General features: G+C 39.1%; 1 protein-coding gene across 2 annotated transcripts in view; it reads left to right on the top strand.

The window, feature by feature from the left end:
• LOC137128699 (lissencephaly-1 homolog) overlaps positions 1-20,879 on the top strand; it is a 36,085-nt gene that overhangs the window by 1,120 nt on the left and 14,086 nt on the right. For both annotated transcript variants that reach the window (XM_067507134.1, XM_067507135.1), the window contains exons 2-3: positions 7,860-8,172; positions 16,404-16,488. In XM_067507134.1, the coding sequence (XP_067363235.1) occupies positions 8,141-8,172; positions 16,404-16,488 (117 nt within the window). In that variant the 5' untranslated portion in view covers positions 7,860-8,140. The remainder of the gene's footprint in view (positions 1-7,859; positions 8,173-16,403; positions 16,489-20,879) is intronic.

Here is a 20,879-nt window from a genome sequence, read left to right as displayed (position 1 = left end):
ATGAGTTTGTATGAATTGTCTACCCAGAAGTCAAGTGTATGATTGTTTTATGTGTACATGCTTTCTCTGTCATTGCACTGAGGGCACACATTGAGATGAATTCTCACAATTACTGTATTGGCCCATAATGTTATGCAGTCAGTCAGTCAGTCTCTCTCTCGCTAATAATTTTGTCGTTTTGTCGGATGCAAGTCATATAAGTGGTTAAAGCCAGAATCCCGTTATGGGGTACTTTAGGACCAGATTGCAGCTTATCAACTGAAATGATGGGGCATTGCTTACATTGTTACATTGCTTACATTAAATTGTTTTAACTTAAAAAACAAACACTGACTGTGTGGTTTCTACAGGTAAGACAATCTGTTTTTTCTTACTCAGATGCTACAATTTCTTTGAGGAATGTGATCCCTATTTAAGCGTAGACTTATTTTGGCAGCAATATCTTAGCAGTTATTGGGGCTTTGCAATAGAACATTAACAAGAGACAACTATCATTAATGCTTGTTTGATCGCAAATAATAGATCAGAATTATCATGCCACCTGTAGGAGGTCAAGATAGACCGACTTACGTTTCTCTCTAGTTAGGATATCAAACCATACATTGTTGTTTGTTGTGTTACAAGCAACACAATATGTTGTGTAGACTCTTTCTCTCTCTCTTTCAGGTACTCTATTGTTTCAGTGCTGGTTTGTGTCTTTGTAGTAAAAGTAAACAATGATTGTTAGAGTAAAATGTGTGTTTTTGGAGACGGGCCCTTACTGTATTACCTACAGACACTGTTGATGGTTTGAAAGGCTTATTTTTATTGTAAATGCGGCAGGCTGAAGGGCAGACACCTTTTATTACTCTCTTTTTCTTTATGTTGATCAGTACCTAAGGTTGATCTCTTGACATTTCATCTACCAAGTAGCTTTCTGGTCATCACTGCCTGCTGCCATCAGCAACTGTCTGTTAACATATAAATGACAGCTTTGACATATTGTTTTGATAAGTACTTGTAATTTATAAGGAATCGACTGACAAAGTTGGCATGAAGCGATATGAACACTTTGGTCAACAAGCCCCTGAGGCTGCTGAGTTGAGTGTTAACTACTTGGTGGTTGGTTTGAAAATATTTCCTATTTGTCAGTATGGCTGCAACAATTGTGAGAGGCTCAGTACCCGCACCCACAGTCTAAATTTGAGCCATAATAATCTTTATGCGGTTTGGTGTTCCTGTGATCAGTCCATTGTCTTCTCTGTTTACTTCCTCAGTAGATTTGAACTCTTGTCTGCTACCAGTAGTATGTCCCAAAAGTGTTGTCAGACATGCTTATCAGCTGTGTTTTAGTTTAATATTATTTTATTTTAGGATATGTTGCAAAGATGTCATGAGTTGCTTCAAATTGTCTCACATTTATCTTGGTGTGTTAGCAGGATGGCATGACTGTTTCATTGCAAACCTACACACCTACAAAATAGAGATAAGAATTTTCTATCTCAAATCAACTTTCTCCAATATTAATATGTGGTTTCTATGTCATACAGGTTGAATCCAAATGTCTGTTGAGTGCATATGACAGTAACTCCATAGCCACTCCAGTGTCCTAAAATATTAGTGGATTCACCTTCTGCTTTTATTGTCATGCATTTTGAGCTTTTTCTCCATTCACAGGTTGATCTGGCTTATCACATTTGTTCAGTTTAGATTCTTGAAGGCAATCAAGTTTAATTATGAAATAACTTTCCTAGACACACATAATATGAAGGAGAAGTCATCAACAGAAAATGAAGGTGCTCTAGATTCCAATTGTTTCAGATGTTTGCTTTTGAAAGAGGATAATGACATAATGACACCAATACAGAGGTAATAGTGAGGCGTCAACATTGCTCTGATTATATGTTTTGTAATGAGCTACTGCCTGTAACTTTCACACTATTAGTTAGAATCTGTGGTTTGTTATTGTCCTCATCTGACAGTGATTTCCTTGGGTGTGTTTTTCTGGTGTGTTTACTTGTGTGTAGAACACTATTTATTAATCATCTGTCTAAATGCAGAATTTTAATGTGTTACTGCTGTAGCAAATGCTATGTTATATTTTTAACTAAATGTCAGTTGATTTGGATATTTGCTTCTTCAATTATGTTATGTTACAACTTCACTTAAACTGAGCTTTGCATAGTTTGCCTCAAACTGCTGTAGTGGTCATCAGCTTTTTCTTTAACATCCTGTTGCTGATTTTTAACTCGGATGTTTTTTTTACATGGTTTTCGTTTTGCGTGTATGGTTGGATTTGAGTCTTACATGTCAATTGAACAGCCATTTCAAAATATGTAGAATCTAATGATTGACTTGATAAAAAAATAGTTTGTCTGTGTTGGCCAACAGAGAGACATTTTCCACTTATCATTATAGATGGTGCTTTAAAAAGATTAACCTGTTTGAATTCATTAGTAAATTAACTTACAAAGCAGTTCTTTACTGGAACTAGTCTGTTGTTGTAAAGTTACTGCTGTTCAATGTAAGAAAAACTCATAAGCATTATTAAGCATCAGTGGGAAGATTTATAGATGCACTAGCCCCCCCCCCCCCCAGCATGATACAACAATCATCCTAATTATGTGATAGTACAAACATTTTGCCCAATATTGACCACTCTATTTAAAATCAACGAGGGGGCCAAAACCTTAAAAACAAAGAAATATTTATTTATTTATAATAGAAATATGAAAACACTATAGTTACACCTTTAAATCCAGCAAAATATGCTGATAATTTCAATAAATTTAAACAAAGGCAGACTTACAAATGACTAAATTGCCTTTGTTGTAATGTCACATCTGCATCATCAGCTGAAATAGACTGTGTGTGAATCTCCTCTAATGCAGCTTGCTGTTGTTTCCAGTTCTCATTCTGATTCCGTACTCTTGTTTCCTTCGTCACCACCCCCATCCCTTTTGTTATGCAAATCTAGCACATTGTCTAATGTGTCCAAATGTCCATGTCTTGTACTTTTGTTTCCTTATTGCATGTCTTTACAAAGATTCAAATTGGCTTTATTTGTACTTTTGTGTACTAGTCTGACAGATTTTGTAAGGCTTGTCTCAGTAGACTCTCACTCATTGTTGGTTTCCTAGTGGATACCTGCTTTTTTAAAGTGCTTTTCAAGGTGATGATGCAGTTTAAAAATAGACTTCAATGACTTCACATTAGAGACACAAACTATGTGCAACTGTCATAACTGATAATCAGCAACTCTTAACAGTCAATAGCTTCATTATTAACAATTAAGGAAATACAGCACTCTTTAGTGTGCACTCTTTATTTTAGACTAGAACAGTCTAAAATGGTTTAGCCACAAGTGTTGCACATTATACAGTGCATCTGGAAAGTATTGACAGCACTTAACTTTTTCACATTTTGTTATGTTTCAGCTTTATTACAAAATTGATCAAATTCTTTGTTTTTCCTCAAAATTCTACAGACAATTGCCCCAAAATGACAACACGAAAAAAGATAATCTGAAATCTTTGCAAATTTATTAAAAATAAAAAAAAAGGAAAACATTACTTAACCGCCTTTGCTTAATACTTTGTTGAAGCACCTTTAGCACTAATTACAGTCTCAAGTCTTTTTGAGTATGATGCTACACGCTTGAGTTGGCCTCCTTTGTTATCTTGGCTGTGTGTTTAGGGTCCTTGTCCTGTTGAAAGACGTCTGAGGTCCTGAGCGCTCTGGAAAAGGATTTTCATCAAAGATGTCTCTGTACATTGCTGCATTCATCTTTCCCTCGATCTCGACTAGTCTCCCAGTTCCTGCCGCTGAAAACATGTCCATACCATGTTTACTGTAGGGATGGTATTGGCCAGGTGGTGAGCGGTGCCTGGTTTCCTCTAGACATGACACTTGGCATTCAGGCCAAAGAGTTAAATCTTTTGTTTCTCATGGTTTGAGAGTCCTTCAGGCGGGCTGTTATGTGCCTTTCACTGAGGAGTGGTTTCTGTCTGGCCACTGTACCATACAGGCCTGATGCTCATTGGGACCTTTAATAGTGCAAAAAATATTCTGTACCCTTACCAAGATCTGTGCCTCGATATAATCCTGTCTTGGACGTCTACTGACAATTCCTTGGGCTTCATGGTTTGTGCTCTGACATGCACTGTTAACTGTGGGACCTTATATAGACAGGTGTATGCTTTTCAAAATCATGACCAATCAACTGAATTTCCCACAGGTGGATTCCAGTCAAGTTGTAGAAACATCTTAAGACCATCAGCAGAAACAGGATGCACCACAGCTTAGTTTTGATTGTCATAGGTCATAAATACTTATATACATGTGATTATTTTCATATTATTTTTATTTTTTTCATTTTTATTTTTTGTATTTTTGCAAATATTTAAAACTTTTTTGACTTTTTCGTTATGGGGTATTATTTGTAGATTTTTTAGGAAAATAATGAATTTGATCCATTTGATCCGCTGTAACATATCAAAATGTGGAAAAGGTCAAGTTCTATGAATACTTTCTGGGAGCACTGTATTAACAGGAAAGAAAAGAAAGGAATTGTGCAAATACATTTCTTAAGAATCCGTACTTTGAGAATGACATTGTGTTGATTGACATAACTTATGAAAAATTACTCCAAGTGCGGCAGTAGACCAGTGTTTGTGTAAGCAGTGCTCTGGCTGTCTTCAGGGATGGTAGATATGACTGTTACATGCATGCTAACTTGAGGCAGGCAGCTCTCATGTTGAATGAGAGACATGGGTGCAAGTAGAAGGGCTCTTTCCAGTCATACATGGCTTTTAGAAAACCACACTGATGAAGGGAAATGTGGCATTATTTTGGTTATGTCAGGGCCAACGGAGGGAACCACAAAGCCTATCATAGACACACATCATACAGACACACTGATGCAAACCTAAGCAGGCAACACATCCAACTTGGCAAATTATCTCACTGACAGATGTGAAGATTATAAAGAACAGCAGGTAAAGAAATGTATTACATAATGGTACCACAATTGGTTGACCCAAATAGATGTCAACCAAGTGTCCTTTATTTTGTAACAGGCACAATAAGTCGCTAGTAGTAAGGAATTCATCTCACATGTTTTAAATTTGTCAATTATTTCTATTAATAAGCAATGTGTATAGTGCATCACAGACTAGGCATTTTGACTTTTATTAGTATAAAGAGAACTTTTACAGAAATCAAACTACTGTAGACCAGGGGTGCCCAATACAATTGGGAACGATTGCTCGGGATCTACTGGTCGATTGCAAAGGTAGTGTGGGTAGATCGCATGGAATTAACAAAGTAGATGTCAGCCCATCACTATGAAATTTGTCACTTGATTGACATACAGGGCAGCCAGTCTGACATCTGACTTTTTCTGACACATGGGTCACGACGCATGCGCATGCATACACCGGCGCCAAGTGCTGCAAATCCCTAGCGAGATAGCCTCTGGACCATATGCATCCCTGGCTGATTCTATTCAGTGCAAGTCATCAGAGTAAGGTAATGACAAAAAGAAATACAGAGTATATTGTGCAACATATATTGTGCATATAAAGAATTCTCAATATATTCATAAATAAATATGTTTTGTATTTTTATAACAGGTAGATCATTTTGACTTGGTCATTTTATAGGTAGCTCACAAGCCAAAAAAGTGTGGCCATCCCTGCTGTAGACCATGTAAAAACTTGAATTTTTTAATTAACTTGATTTTTTCCAGGTAAATTATGGGAAATATAAACATCTGTTAGTTTGAAGAAATGTTAGTTTAACTCCTATTTTCCCCCACTTCTGTGAGGGAGAATGGCATATGTTTTATGGGAGGTTGTGTTGCAGCTGTTGTTGGTGTCCTCTGTTGTTTCAGAGGTGAGAGATATTTATTAAAGGGTTGATGATGTTTCACTGCAGAGTTTTACAAATCCAGGAATTTTACCTACGTGGAACAGGAGCCAAATAGGAACTGGCTGAACAATAGCAGCAGGACTCTTGTAAAGTGTGTGTGTGTGTGTGTGTGTGTGTGTGTGTGTGTGTGTATGTGTGTGTGTATATATATATATATATATATATATATATATATATATATATATATATATATATATATATATATATATATATATATATATATATATGTATATATGTATATATGTATATATATATATATATATATATATATATATATATATATATATATATATATATATATATATAAATGTAGGGGGTGTCTTAGTTTATTAGTTTTGTGTTGTTGTTTGCAGCTAGATTATTTGGGTGGAGCTTATCCCAAACATTAGCACCAGAGATTTAGTTCTGCTCTTCATGGCCACTGACACTCCCCTCTTGACCTGCATTAATGGGCAACTGCTTCTGTTGAAGTTTGGTAATGGCATGAGACTTAGCGAATAGCTAATGATAAACCACGCGGCTGCCATTTAACAAGTTGCAGCATTCCTCCACACAACAGCCACAGTGAGCACAGGAATCTACGTTGAGGTGTGTTTATTTTAAAATCTGTGCAGCAGGTAATCAGCAAACACATGTAACAGTGACTGCTATTACATGGATCTAAGTAACCGGGTCACAGTCTCCTTTCTCGCAAAAGCTGATTTCTTAAATGTAGGGTATTAGGGAAAACTGGTTTCTCCGAGTAGATTTCTGTCGGAGAAGGTCGATTAGTCTGCCATATATATGTGTAACCAAGTTTCTAATTGGCTTTGTTCAACTGCGCATATGCTTAACAAAGGGCGGCACACAGTGAGCTGCGCTCAGATAAATAAAGTAATGAATGAAAGTAGAGATTGGGAATGAGTTAACTGGTTAATGCTGCATCATTTTTAAACAAAGTCCGCATAAGATCTGAAAGAAATGTATTTTACACAAGTCTCTCGTACAATTTCTCTGAGTAACCTGGCTTTTGTATGTACAAATGGTCACAAAGACACATCGCCTAGTGGGGCAGCCAGATACTGCAACTGAAATCATTTACACTACGGTTCAGTTACTGAAATTCTAACTGCACAGCCTTGTAGTGTGTGTGTGTGTGTGTGAATATATATTTTTTGTTTTCTTTTCTTTTTTTTAAAGCAAATTATTGATGGTAGTTTGTCAGTTAATTGCTCCACATCAGTGATGGCAGCGATGCAGTTATTGCTTCCCACAACAATACTTCTCTTGTAATAAATTTTCAAATTTGCACTAATAAAGTTTTTACTGACAGTCAGAGTGATGTCATTGAGTCATCAGCGCTGGCCAGCAAGTCCTCGTGAAGGTCTCATAATACACAATGACTTCAGGAAATCTGACAAGAGCACAGCTGTTAGTCAGGACTGTTCGGCAGTGTCCTGTTTTGTTTTTCCGTTGGTAACCTGGAAGAAGTAGTCTGTTGCTCAGAGAATGTGGGTCAGCTCTTGTATTTACACAGAGAGGAATGTTCTGCAAGAGCAAACTGTGGTCTAACAGCAGAATGGTGACAGGAGAGATAGCTTGTGAATGTAGATAGAAGTGAAGCTAAAAAGCAAATCAAGGAGCACGTCATTGTAAGAAAATATCTTAATGAAATATCTTATAGGTGGGTTTATTCCATAGCTTTTATTAGCAGGACAGTGAGTGCTGTCACAGCCTTGTTTGGGCAGTCATATTGTCTTTCTTTTGAAAATAACAGGTAATGCATTAAGCTGCATTTTAAGCTTCTGTTGTTTTTTCCTTTGTTGCTTCTGCAAGTCATTCTATCTGTGTATAAACTAGTGCAGACAATCATGCAGTATTCTGCCAGACTGTGAACAATTTCCTCCCCCCACTCTTCATGTTGTCTTTCATGCATACCCAATGGTAACTGTCCCTTGTCTCCTTTTCAGATGCAGTGTAGAATTAGCTGGTGACTGGTCTGCAGGCTCGCCATTTCTCTTGTCCCTGGAGTCAGCCAGCTGGGGGACAGATTCCTGTGTTCCCTCCTTTTCACTCTTAGTATTTGTCTGGACAAAACCGACCACTCACCATTGGAATACGCAGCTCGTCCTCGCCCGTGTTGCTCGGATCAGTACAGCTCATCTCCTGACTGAGGAGAGCACAGCAGCTGCAGAAGATTCACGTTATACCGACTGATCCCTCCCAACCCCACCCACGCTACCCTGTCAACATGGTGCTGTCACAACGGCAACGAGATGAACTGTAAGTTGCCAACACACCTTTCATAACAAGTGGCTTGTATGTACATATATATGCACTGGAAAATATCCTTTCCAGTTAAAGTCCATGGTAACTGCTCCAGTTTCTGTATGTCCTTAATGAGACATCCTAAGTTACAAAAAAAACATTGCATTTCTTTTTAGCATTTTGGGGAATTTCATGCCTTTGTTAATAGTGGAGTGAGATAAGGAATAATATACAACTAACATTCCTTGCTGGACATGTGCTGAGGGCTTTGCAGATGGTGGTTGGCATCTTAGACTGTATACCATAACATGTTTTGTGATAATGATGTTTAATTTGAATTTGAACAGTATCCCAGCATGTTTGAACCTTTAGGTTGCCACTTACAGCTACTGTTGTGGTCATCTGAATTAGATACCCTAAAAGTGTGCTACGACAAAAGGACCTGGTAAAAAATAAAAGACCTAATCAATGGTTACTTGGTGACCTGGCTAGTTCCTTGAGTTTGAGCTGAAACACATTTTTATATTCCAAATCAGGCATTTTCAGTACTTAAAAACAATTACACCCATTATTATTGTCCTTTTTCTGACAGTAGAGAACATTAGATTCCAGGCAACAGAGTGTATTGACTTGGGCAATTGGTTAAATTTTGTTGTTGTTTTTTTTTTCTGTTCTTCTGATCTCATAAGTAATCAATGACTGGTTGAAGGATTCTGAGTATCCCGGTTGTTTTTCAGGACACGTTTATTGATTCTCTGCTTAGACTGCTCACCCCAATAGCATTTAAAATTCAAAGTTTGCTTTTTTGTTACCTTAGGGGAAGCTTTATGTCTCAACCTTTGCCCTAAAATACATGCAAGGTAAAAGAAAACAAGGTCCAGAATGGTGTACTGCGTTTGAAGGACTGATGCTTTTCATACAGTTTGTATTGTGACCACAGGAAACTGTGTGGCCTACAAGTCATCCGGCACATGCACTAGAATAAGAAGTACCTGTACAAGTTCTGTGTAGTGTATGTACTGTATAAGTGGAAATGGTGACAGTGATTATGGGGGAATTGTAGTTTAGCCCAGTTAAGTTTGTGGGTAATTAAGCCCTGCAGCAGGGGCTAAAGAGTTAACGCAGCTCGATATGAGATAGAAGGTCGTGAGGAGGAGATGAGATGATCTTACAAGCACTTTAGTCTTTATGAATTTCCCTTCACATAACAAATGTTGAAAGAAATATTTAGCACATATTTTTAAAAGAATCTGATATTTGACCTTATAACTTGACTGTGAAATTGACCATGTTGATATTAATTTTGTCAACACTCACATGACGAGGCTCTTAACATTCCTACCAATATTTTTGTGTTTTTTAAGCAGTGTGAGAGGGGTTGGTTGGTATGGTGAAGCCCATTGGAATGCTGACACTGCTTAGCTTCTTCTAGACCCCTCGTTTCTCCTCTCTTGCACGAGTCTCTCCTCCCACAGCTTACAGGAAACTGCGACCTCCTGAGTTATATTCATGTATCTGTTGTACCCTACTGGTTAGAGATGTCACTTCAATCAATTGGTGCTCTCATTGCTTTTGTCTGCAATAAAGTAGCCTTAAGATCTTGATTTGTAACTGACAGCATCACTTTGGGAGGAAAGCTTGGAAATCTGCAGTCATTTTGTAATCAGGCAATGTAACAGAGGGGGTAATGGGAACAGTCACTGGTTATTTGTTATGTAATTTTCTTTGTCACACCCATCTTTTTTTTAGCAACAGTGAACAAACATAGATTTTGGTCCTATTGTAGTAAAAAAAGTTTAAGATCATAAATCTTAAAATACAATTAGAGAGGGAGTTTCATCTTAGTTTTTGTCTTTATATGAACTTGGATAGTCAGTTGGCTTTAGGGTAACCTGTCATGTAAATAGAAAAGCTGGTTTCTGAAATTGGGGCAGGGGGTTGTGGAACACCAGTCTCTCCCCTTGCAGCTGTCTCTCTGTCTTCATAGAAAAAAGAGCATTTCTTTACTTTACAGTGAGAATTTGGGACATTCTTTAAAAGTAAGCCAGAGGTGGAGGAGAAATCAGTTTTACTGCTCTGCTGCACGAATATGCAGACTTCTAGTAACCTGGTTTATTAAGTGCATGTAAATTCCATATCCCCAACCTGGTCACTTAGTGCACGTAAACACAGTCACAGACCTGCTCTTTGACAGGAAAGATGACATAGCAATTTTATTAAGTCAATGGGGATCAACGTTGTCTAAAAAGAACAATATTCTTTGTCCCTCACACTGCTGCTGTTTGTCAGCACTACAGTCAGATGCTGTTATTGCGTATCATCTTCACAACAACTCTGTTTTTATGAGCACAGCCAATGAAAGCACATTTGTGTTTCATTCTAGGGTCGGGGGATTTATCACTGCTGGCATATACTAAAAATAGATAAAGAACACAAACTGTCTGCTCTTCTAAAAGACCTAAAGGCACTAGTGTGCGGATGGAGCGTTTGCTTTTGTACTTTCTCTTTGCTTTACAAAGAGAACCCCTTTAGTCCTGTTCATACCTTAGGCTACAAGTTGGTAGATTGTATAATTTTGATCCTTTGTCTGCAGGCTCTTAATGTGATTACATAACAGATTAAATGCCACTGAAAGGACATCAAGATGACTTAAACAACAAAGACTTGAAGTATGAAGGCACTCTGTCAAAGCTATGACACAAATTTGTTTTAGAGTTTTTGATTGGTTTATGGACTGAAAAGTAAGTTTCCTGGACAAACATGCAAATAAACAGAATTAGCTCAACCATTACCTCCATTGTGTTCCAAGCCTCCATTTCAGACTTTGGACAAAGGTGTTGTAGTATGTAGCTGGTATGTAGTGGTCACCAATGTTCTAAATTGAGACCAGATTGAATGAAAGGGGAGGGAATATGCAGCAAGTAATGTTAAAATCAGAAGGTGATAAAACAGAAATCAGTTTTATAATTTTTCCAGAAGAGATGATGCATCTCCCCAATAAAATAAAAACCCTTTACCTCATTAAAATAAATCTGTAGTAATAGTCTTATTTAAAAGTAATGACAACATTCATAAACATTTTTTTGCTCTGTCTATTAGGGATATTTTAAGGTACTGTAACATTTTGCATTAGCACACGAAAAAACTGAAAATTCTTTAGTCAAGTAGCAATGTAAGCAAATGAAGACATTGGAATTGGTTTGGTGCTTCTTTTCAAAATCGTGTGTGTGTGTTGTTGAGTGCGAATGGGCAAATGAGAAGCAGTGTAAAGAGTTTTGAGTAACAATAGGTAGAAAAGCACTATAGTGGCTTGAGTTACTGATTCTGTGCATAACTGACCGGATTTGAGGAAACTACAGCCTTTACTACAGTGCTTTAGTCTTTAATTGCACTACTTGCATTTATTCTGTGTCCCAAAATGCAGTATTTCAATTACTTAAGTGTCCAGATATCAGGAGTGCCTCCTGAAGGAGGAATTGCACATGCAGACACTTTGTGTTGCATGTTCTCTCCCGGAGTCTCATTGGTGCTCAATGTATTGAACATGGCCAGGTGCATCTTCAGGGGGTCTGTCAGCATGACTGATCAGATTTTTGCCTTAGAATTGACAGAGGGACTGGTATGATAATTGTGTCTGTGTTCTGGATTCATTGTCCCATATCAATTATTTTCAGGGGATGAGCTGAAAGGATAAAAAAAATTAATAAATTTATATAATAAATAAATAAATTAATTGGTTTAAAGAAGCGGATGAGGAACAGCCTGCTGGATGTGTTTACCTGAAATGTTGCAAATGTGTGTAGGGGTAGAAAATTTCTAATTTTCATACCAGTATTTTCAAAAACTGGTTTCTGAACAATACTTTTTCTAAAACCTGTTGTATAACGTGCATTTTAACAAAAAGAAAACTTCATATTGCTCTCTTTATGATTAGTTTTATTTCAGCACCTTGTTGTTTTTACACTCGGTTACAAACAGTTTTCACATTGAGGTGGATTTACTATTGGAATGTTGGATTAGACTGACTAAAGGCCCTTTCCCACATGTACTGGAATCCTGACATTCTCCTGATTTTGTACGGAGGGAGGGTATGTGAGATGCTCCTGACGTTATTCGGACTTCATCCTGTGAGCTCCCTAGTACAGTGTCCGTATTACGTGTGTAAGACCATGCGTTTAGCACGCTGCTCTGTCCCAAATTGTAAGGAGGAAAAGTGAGTAAATGGATGTATGGATAAAGGTTCTTATCAATCTATCAATCGATAGAAGATTTTTCTTTAGAATTAAATAATACTTTAATGCTATTATTATTTTTCTACACTAACTTGGATCTACTTGAGTAAAAGTATCATTATGTACTTTTCTAGTCACTAATGTTTTGATACTAAAAATGGCATGATTTTTGGGGATTGCTTTGTGGCCACATGTTCTCCTCGAAGTTATCAGCTGTTCTGTATTCAGTGGTTATATGAAAGAATATGAAAGAATGAGGTTGTGGATTTAGCACTGTCATTGCTTGTTAATACAGTAATGATATGCAGATGCTGATAAAATAAATGTGAAGCTGTTTATGGTGTACTTTGAACTAAAGACTGGTTTGGGGTCATCTGCTGTTTGCGCACTGATAAGCACTTCGGGCAGCATACACCGGCACAACCTCTGTTGGTGAGTGTGTGTCCCAACCCAGTGCTCTACCACTGAGCCACCAGGCCCCCAAATAACATGCTGGATGTCTGACTCACCACTCTTCTCATAAGATCTGAAGTCATCCATCTCTTTCTTGTTTCATCCCCATCGGTCTGGTGGTCTCACTCTATAAGCATCTTACAGTATGTGAGCTAGGAGCTGTGCTTCAGAGGTCTTATTGACCTCAGTACTTATTTAACCCATGCAGCTCTCACAAAGGCTGATAAAGTAGCGGCATTTCTATGCAGGATGATGTTGCAGTGTTGATTAGTAGCAGGATTTTCAGTTCTCCTACAGAATACCGTAACTGCGTATAGCTACAATACAGGCTTTCAGGCTCTGTATTGTTCTTTTTCCCTTTTATACCTTTTCTCTTCATCCACATAGTTTCCCTCCCCTCTTTCTCACTATCTCCCCATCACGTCATCTGGCTGTGGGCTGCTAGTAACCATGGAGACCAGCCAGTTTGCTCTCCTGTCGACATTGGTACACATTCTCCACTTTTATTTCTCTTTTCCTAATGTAGTGGGTACTCTACACTTTGAAAACTGCTTGTTTATGTATATTTTATTTTGTTTGGCACATCCATGGTAAAATTGAAGTCAGGGTAGTGGTGGAGCCTTTGTCGATGTGTGTTTCTTTACTGAGGCTCATTGACAGATATCCATTCTGACCATATGGGCCACTGGTGCTTAGGTACACTTTTGGAACAGTAGTCATTCATAAACAAAAAATGTTTTCCTGTGTAAATATTAGCCATGATTTTGTTCATTGTTAGATCTATAAAAAAAATACCAAAACCAAAGACACTCAAGATGAGCAATAACCTTAAATTCCCCTCAGAGTTCGCCACAGCAGAACATGTTCCCCACATTGATTTGGCATGAGTTTTTACGATGGATGTCCGTCCTGCCCAAACCCTTCCATTTTTCTGGGCGGAGCCGCTTCTGGTGGAGGGTGTGTTCCAATCCAATGCTCTACCACTGAGCCACCAGACTCCCAAATAACATAAATCATATACCTAATAATTTTTAGGTCCCCTCTGCTGCCAAAATAAGCTCTGATACATTAAAGCATGGACTCTTGGCCTTTAAAACAGTCTTTGTTATCTGGGATCAAGACATCCAATCAACAGGTTTCCAATAAAGAGGTGTGTCTTTCCAGTGAAATATTTCCTTGAATTACGCATTTGTGAATCCTCGCTAATCTGTCCTTAAACACTGCTTCTTAAACTTCCATCCTTGCTCCTCAGAATGAAATTTTGTCTAAGTGAATAGATAACAGTTTCACGAGCATGCAGTGTTTCACACTCTGCACTTGTATGAGAGGAAGAGAAAGCCAAAGACCTGGGAACTGTAAACAAAAGTGCTTTACTTTTTATACTATTCTTGCTCACCACATACTGTTTATAACTAGTTCTAATCATGCATATGTCTAATAAGAAAAAACAGTACAAGTTGTACTGGCACTGTTAATATTGTGGTCTCTTTTGATACATTATTGCTTTTGCATTAGTCACAGTGGTCTCTCACTAAGGGGACTACCACCAATTCAATAGGCTGAATTAGCTTAAAAAGCCACCTGAGTGCGTCTCACTAGTGCTGATGGTGGTGAACACGCCACAAAACCTAGGCTGAAGGACACACGCTACCAGCCCCATGTTACAAGATGGTTGACCATCAGCGGTTGTGTCATGGCACTGAGAAGAAGGGCTTAGAACTATTTCCTGCACGAGCGGGCGTTGAGGAGTGAGGAATAATGAGTTGGGGGAATTGGGGTCCACTAAAAATAATACCCACATGGATGCCAGGACCAAAGGCTTCCTAGGTATTCTTGATGGGTGTCATTTTTTAAGTTCATCACATTAATTCACTTTACATGCCAGTGGTTGTAGTGTTGGAGTTGATGGATGTAGAGCCCTAAACAACAAAGAGAAGCTGAATATTCTCTAGTTTGGCCTCACAAATCTGGATGCCCTCAAGTTATAAGAGATTTAGGCATCTGCTTAATTTACAATCATAATTTTAGTGTTGATAATTAAAATTTTGGCGGATGTAGCCATTAATGGGAGCCAGGTTGCCTTCCTTATATTCTGGTAATCTAATAAAACACCTGCTCACACACACAATTTTGATGCACCCATGCCAAATCATAGCTTCTTTGTGCTTTACTTATTCTTACTGCTTGCACATTTTCTTAGACATGCTAGCACACCTCAGACATCCCTGCTAGTTTAGTAGACTTGTGGCCAGCTGTCAGAAGAGTACATGACCTCCTGTTACCCTTGAGCTGTTATAAGGTCTGCTCCTGTTGTCATGGGGATTCAGGTGGGCAGAGGGAGACAGGGCATTAAGTGTTCAACACTGACTGAGAGGGTGCAGGGGGTACAGGCTGGGATGACAGATTGTACAACCCTCCCCCCTTATATTGGCACCTCAAAGTATTGCTGCCGGACAGCTTGTCTGGCTTCTCTAGGCATTAATGGTTAGGTTTCCTTTGCGCAAACAGAGGAAGGCTCGAATTTAGAAAATGTAAACTGTTGTTGTTTTTTGTTTTATGTTTTATTTACATTTTTATCAGACCAAATGCTACTCGTAAACTGGGTCAAATTATCGTAGTTCTCCTTGAAGGTAAAAACGTTTGGGTTCTGGATTACATTATTTTGAGAGGTGTTTTATATTTTTTTAGTTCAAATCAGCACGGTCAGCAACTACAACCTCACCCCCAAAAAACTTTATGGGAGGATCAACAAAAAGACGGATATAAAATGATAGTATTGATTTACTTTATTTTAAGTAGTAGAATTATAAAAATGCATATACTATCTACTGACAAATCTACTGTAAACAAAAAACAAGCATTATGGTAGTGTCTAGTTGCCTTGCTTTCTGCTCTGCCTGTCAAATCTATTGTTTGCCCTCTCTGGACATCATCTTTATGTCTGCTTTCTGAAAGGTCTGCTGTTCTGTGATATTTGCTTGGGTTTGTCTGCAAACCTATGTCTGAAGATGTGTTACTAGAGTAACAAATATCACTAACCAGAATCTTATTAATTTCAGGGGTTATTGTAGATCTGAATGATCTGTCTGTCTCTCTCTCTCGAATTACGTAGAATTACTGACTCTCATTTTCCCCATATCTACACCATGGGGAGTCATCCCTTCCCATTATTTGCCCAGAGCAACAAGAGCTCATTATAGAAGCCAGGCAGATGTGTTCTCAAATTGTGCCAAATGGGCAGAGGTGTGTGTGTGTGTGTGAGAGAGACAGAGAAGCAGCACTCTTCATCGTTATCAGTAGAGCTCTGTATTTTACGTATTTTATGTACTAAGCATTATTATTATTATATATCTAGAAGCTTGATAAGACAGTCTGGATGTGTGAACAGTGTGTAAAATTTACATCTTTGTCTAACACATTTCCTGAACATGTTCATTTTCTGTCTTTGTTTTACAGAGCTGAATACACCTCCAGTGCTTATGTCATTTCTTTCGGCACTTTAACCACTATCTTGTCTGCTAATCAGGAGAACTAATTACAGGTCCTCTTTGTCTTTTTCAGAAATCGAGCGATAGCCGATTATCTACGTTCCAATGGATATGAAGAGGCATATTCCACTTTCAAGAAGGAGGCGGAATTAGATAATGTGAGTAGATTAAGGGTGGACACACACATCCGCAGAGCCAATCAGACCAATTTATACAAACAATATGCCTTGATTTCCGTATTATTTCTCATTTGATTCAACATGTTCCCAGGTGTGACTGGTAGCACCTGCACCCAATTATGGTTTTCTGTCTGATTAGGGGGTCTATGCTACATGCTCCTGCTAATTTATTGTGATAAAAGCTTTTATCTACTTGTAAATATTGAATTTACAATACCACTCTGTAATATGAAATTATTTATTTATTTAGACATAGACTTGTAAATCACATTGAAATACCTTTTAAGTGATGAAACATTAGCCAGGAGTAGACATAAGGTCTAAAAACTTTTTTTCCCAGGCTCTACAAATAAAAATAGTTTTAAAGGTCCCTTGTTAAATGCAGCTCACATTTGTCTCAAATCATTAGACATCTGTTACATTTTTGCCCTTTGATTATAATGTATTGGAAAAATAAATCATCGAATAAAATTAATCTTAAAGGATGGCTTTACTTTTGTTTTTTTTGTTTTTTGTTTTTGTTTTTTTGCTATTAGCTCTGACTTCCATACATAAAAATATCTCTTTACTTCTAGCTGAAAAATGACTCTAGATGACATCAATTAGACGAACCTTTAGTTCAAATTATGTCCTCTTGTTCATACGCTCAAACTATGGAGTTTGTAATCATAGTCAACCTGCTTTTCCAGAGCTCCTTCGGTGATGTCTCTGGAGGAGGGTTTTTTTTTTTTTTTTAAATGTATTGCCATAATGCTTTTTCCCATATGGTTTCTAAATTACATGCTCTGTCCATGATAGACCTTTATATTTAGCCAACTAAAGGTTTTCATTGTTTTTTTTTAGCATCATCATTCCACTGCACTTGTATTTAGGAATGTATACTGTTCAGCGACAATATTTAGGGGGTTTAAATGGACTTAAGTAAATGGTAAAGCTAGTTTCTGAAATTGGGTTTGGAGATTAGGAAAATTTGGTTTCCTCAGGTAGATTTCTGTCTGAAAATGTCGATTTCTCTGCTACGTATACGCATAACCAGGTGTCTAATCGTCTTTCTCTAACTGCACGTATGTATCCAAAGGGTGCAGACAATAAGCTGCATGCAGCTGAGTGAAACAATGAATGAAAGGAGAGATTGTTAATGGGGCCAAGTCCGACAGAAATGTAATTACCACAAAGTGCCTCATAGAAGTCTAAAAAAGTCACTTTCCGCCATGGATTTTTACCATTCAGACTTATGGATCATCCGCATGTGTCTTTCCTTTCTTTTCCCCCTGTGCTGCGACACACACACACAGAGAAAGAAAAGACAGACACCAGCATTTTTCATCTCTATACAGCTGAAATCTGCTCCAGGCTTGCAAAATAAGTCAGAGGTGGAGGAGAAATCCGGTTACATTTGTGCTGCATGTATACGCAGATTTCTTGTAATGTTGGGAATTTACCTCAGCGTAACCAACTACAGGAACTCCAATGACACGCAGCTCCGAGCTCCAAGCAGCCTAGAAACTAGTAGCTTAAGGCGAGCACCTTTCAGAAAAAAACACACCAGGGGATCCTCTCTGGCTGGTTTGTCACCAAAACCCACATGAGAAGCAGAGATTGCTGCCAAATAGACCTTAATTGTGGAAAAAGCCTTGCCCTTCTCCAACAACTCCCGAAGGAAGCTCAGCACATCCACCACCAAACATTCAAAAGGAATGGTGTTCCTGGCACCACATCAGTCTTCAAAAACCTGCCATTTACCACTGCAAGGGGATCGGGTGGAGGCAGCTCTAGCATTTTGAATAGTGTCAATGACCAGGCCGGGTGCATTCAGGTTCCACCATTCATGTGCCAGGCCCAGAGAGCCACCTTTTCTGGATAAGGTTGAAAGATTCCCCCCACAAGCCTGAGAAAGGAGGTCCTGTGCCATTAAAATTAGTTACAGGCCCTGCTCCCTCACTCTGGCTAGTGTCGGGGAATCAAGCTGAGAGGTGGTAAAGCATTCAGTAGGATGCTCCACCATGGGAATGCTATAGCTACAGGAACCATCCTAAGGGACCATACGCCATTCACTGCCTTGCCCATCAGTATCGCACCCCACCATTGTTGCAATGTCGCAACCCAGCGTTGAAAATCCCTCATCAACAGAATCCCAAATGCACTACAGATATGACTGGCACCATGAGATATATGAGGTTGCTGAGATAAGTTATTACTGTGTTGCAATCTCTGATTGAATGGGAGCATATTAAACAATCGTCTATGTAGGAAAATATTAAATACATCGCTGTGTCTCAGCAGAGACAGAACTGCCTCCACACACTTGCTTAACACCCTTGGAGTTAGTGACAAGCCAAATGGGATGGTCTGATACTCGAATGCTGTGCCTCAATATGCAAACCTCCAGATGTTGTCTGTGATAAATAGTGATGTGAAAGTATGTGTCAGAGAGATTGATTGTTGTAATTGTAGTCTGTAACCTTGAAATGTTGTGGTCAACGCCCAGGGTTGGACTGCGCATGTGTGCCACTCTTTTACTTTAGCAGAAACTGGGCCGATGTCACACCTGGATGACGTCACCTCTTTTCCGAAGTTCAAGTCCCCCGTCTGAACTCCCTCTGCTGGGAACAGAGGAACGTGACAATTTTGGGTTTTTGCACTCTGCCCTCAGCTCTGTGCCTGCCTGAAGAAATACACCTTTTATTTTACTTTTCAAACTCATAACTGTTGGAGTGACTTGGTAACACTGGGGAGTGCTTTGTGACGCTGGTTGTGTGTCTTGAAATACTTGGTGACACTGTGCTATTGGTTCCTGAGTCTTCCCTCCCTGAGCTTGACGAGATTGAGACTAAAAGAGGACATCTGGAAAAACTCAAAGGAGCTGTGATTTCACTTTTCTTCCCTTCATAGGTGGGGGGAAGGTGAGAGGGTGAGGCTAGGATGCCCGTTTGTTTTTGCCATCGCCAGGGTCGGACAGTTTCAAGCTACTACTTCAGCGAATGAGTGCTCCACGGTCTGGGTTTATCAGACTTGGCCTGCTGGTTGGGCTGCTGATCTGCTGCATGTCTCTGTGCCCTGCCAACATTCTGTTTGCCACTGGCTGCAGCAGCAAAGCCAGCCCTGGGCCTCTGTGGGCGGCATAGGGTCGGTTTTTTGTAGTAAGCAAAGGTCATAAGCTTCAGTGGGGCGGCTGTAGCTCAGTTGGTAAGGCAGTCGTCCACGGACGACAGGGTCATTGGTTCGATCGAAGTATCTCTGGGCAAGACACTGAACTCCTAACAGCCCCTTCCCATCCCCAGCTGTGCAGTGTCGTTCCAAGCCCTGTATAAATTGGTGAGGTTGTGTCAGGACGTGCATCTGGCGTAAAAACTGTGCCAAATCAACATGCTGACCATGATCCACTGTGGCGACACTGAATTCACGGGATAATGTGAATGGACCTAAAAAAAAAGGTCATAACATTCGCCCTTGTTTCATAAGGATGCTAGTTTTTCGCATCTTTTCCAAAGTTGAACCAAAAAACACCCTCGTAAGATGTATCCATAATGTTTGCCTTCTGCACATCACTTAAATTTGAAATGTTTAGCCAGAAAGCTCGTTCACCTAAGACTGCCAGGCCCATCACTCGACCAGAGGCCTGGACCACCCCCTGTAGGAGTGTAATATGAGGTCATTTACTTTGCAGAGTCTTTAATCTTTGGCTCCAATCCTTTGGCTGGGGTTTGGCTGTAGACCTAACTTAGCTCACAAAAAGTTGGTCACTGTGAAATTACCACATAAAGGCTCGTAATAACACATTAACCTATTAGGTGAAGCGATGGCTGTGGGGTTTATTCCAACCCTACCGCTGTCACTAAAGGCAGCTTGCTGTAACATGTTAGCTAGACCTTTTTGTTGTTGTAGTATTAGCTATCATGCTATTACTAGCAAATGTTGTTGGCTCAACATGACATGTTAGCCTGGTTTTGCTAAATCGGTAAGCAAATACAAGGTAGCCAAGGGAACAGGTGTTATTACCATTCACCGAAAAACACATAAACCTTAGTTCTTGCGATGGACTAACCCAGCGAAATATGTTTACGGGTCACCTGTGTACTGTTAAGCAGGTTTACAGCTGCCTAAGATACACTGGGGGAGCTTATAATTGCACTTTAGAAGAAAGCACGAATGCGTTAGGAGGGGGCGGTCTGCCATGATAATAAGAAAAGGGCAGAGCCTGGAGCACAGGTCAATAGAGCTACTGTAGTTGGTCAGACCAAAGTGAATCCGATAGTGTTAGAAAAAAAACAAGGTTTCTTAAGGACATGTATACACTGCTCCCTGATTTCCTGAGAAAGCAAATTTCTCATTGTATCCTAGTGAAGTAGAAAAGTAAAAGTAGTCCAATA

The sequence above is a fragment of the Channa argus genome, chromosome 6, assembly GCF_033026475.1.
Source record: "Channa argus isolate prfri chromosome 6, Channa argus male v1.0, whole genome shotgun sequence".
NCBI lineage: Eukaryota > Metazoa > Chordata > Actinopteri > Anabantiformes > Channidae > Channa > Channa argus.
This window is presented reverse-complemented; position numbering and strand designations above follow the sequence as displayed.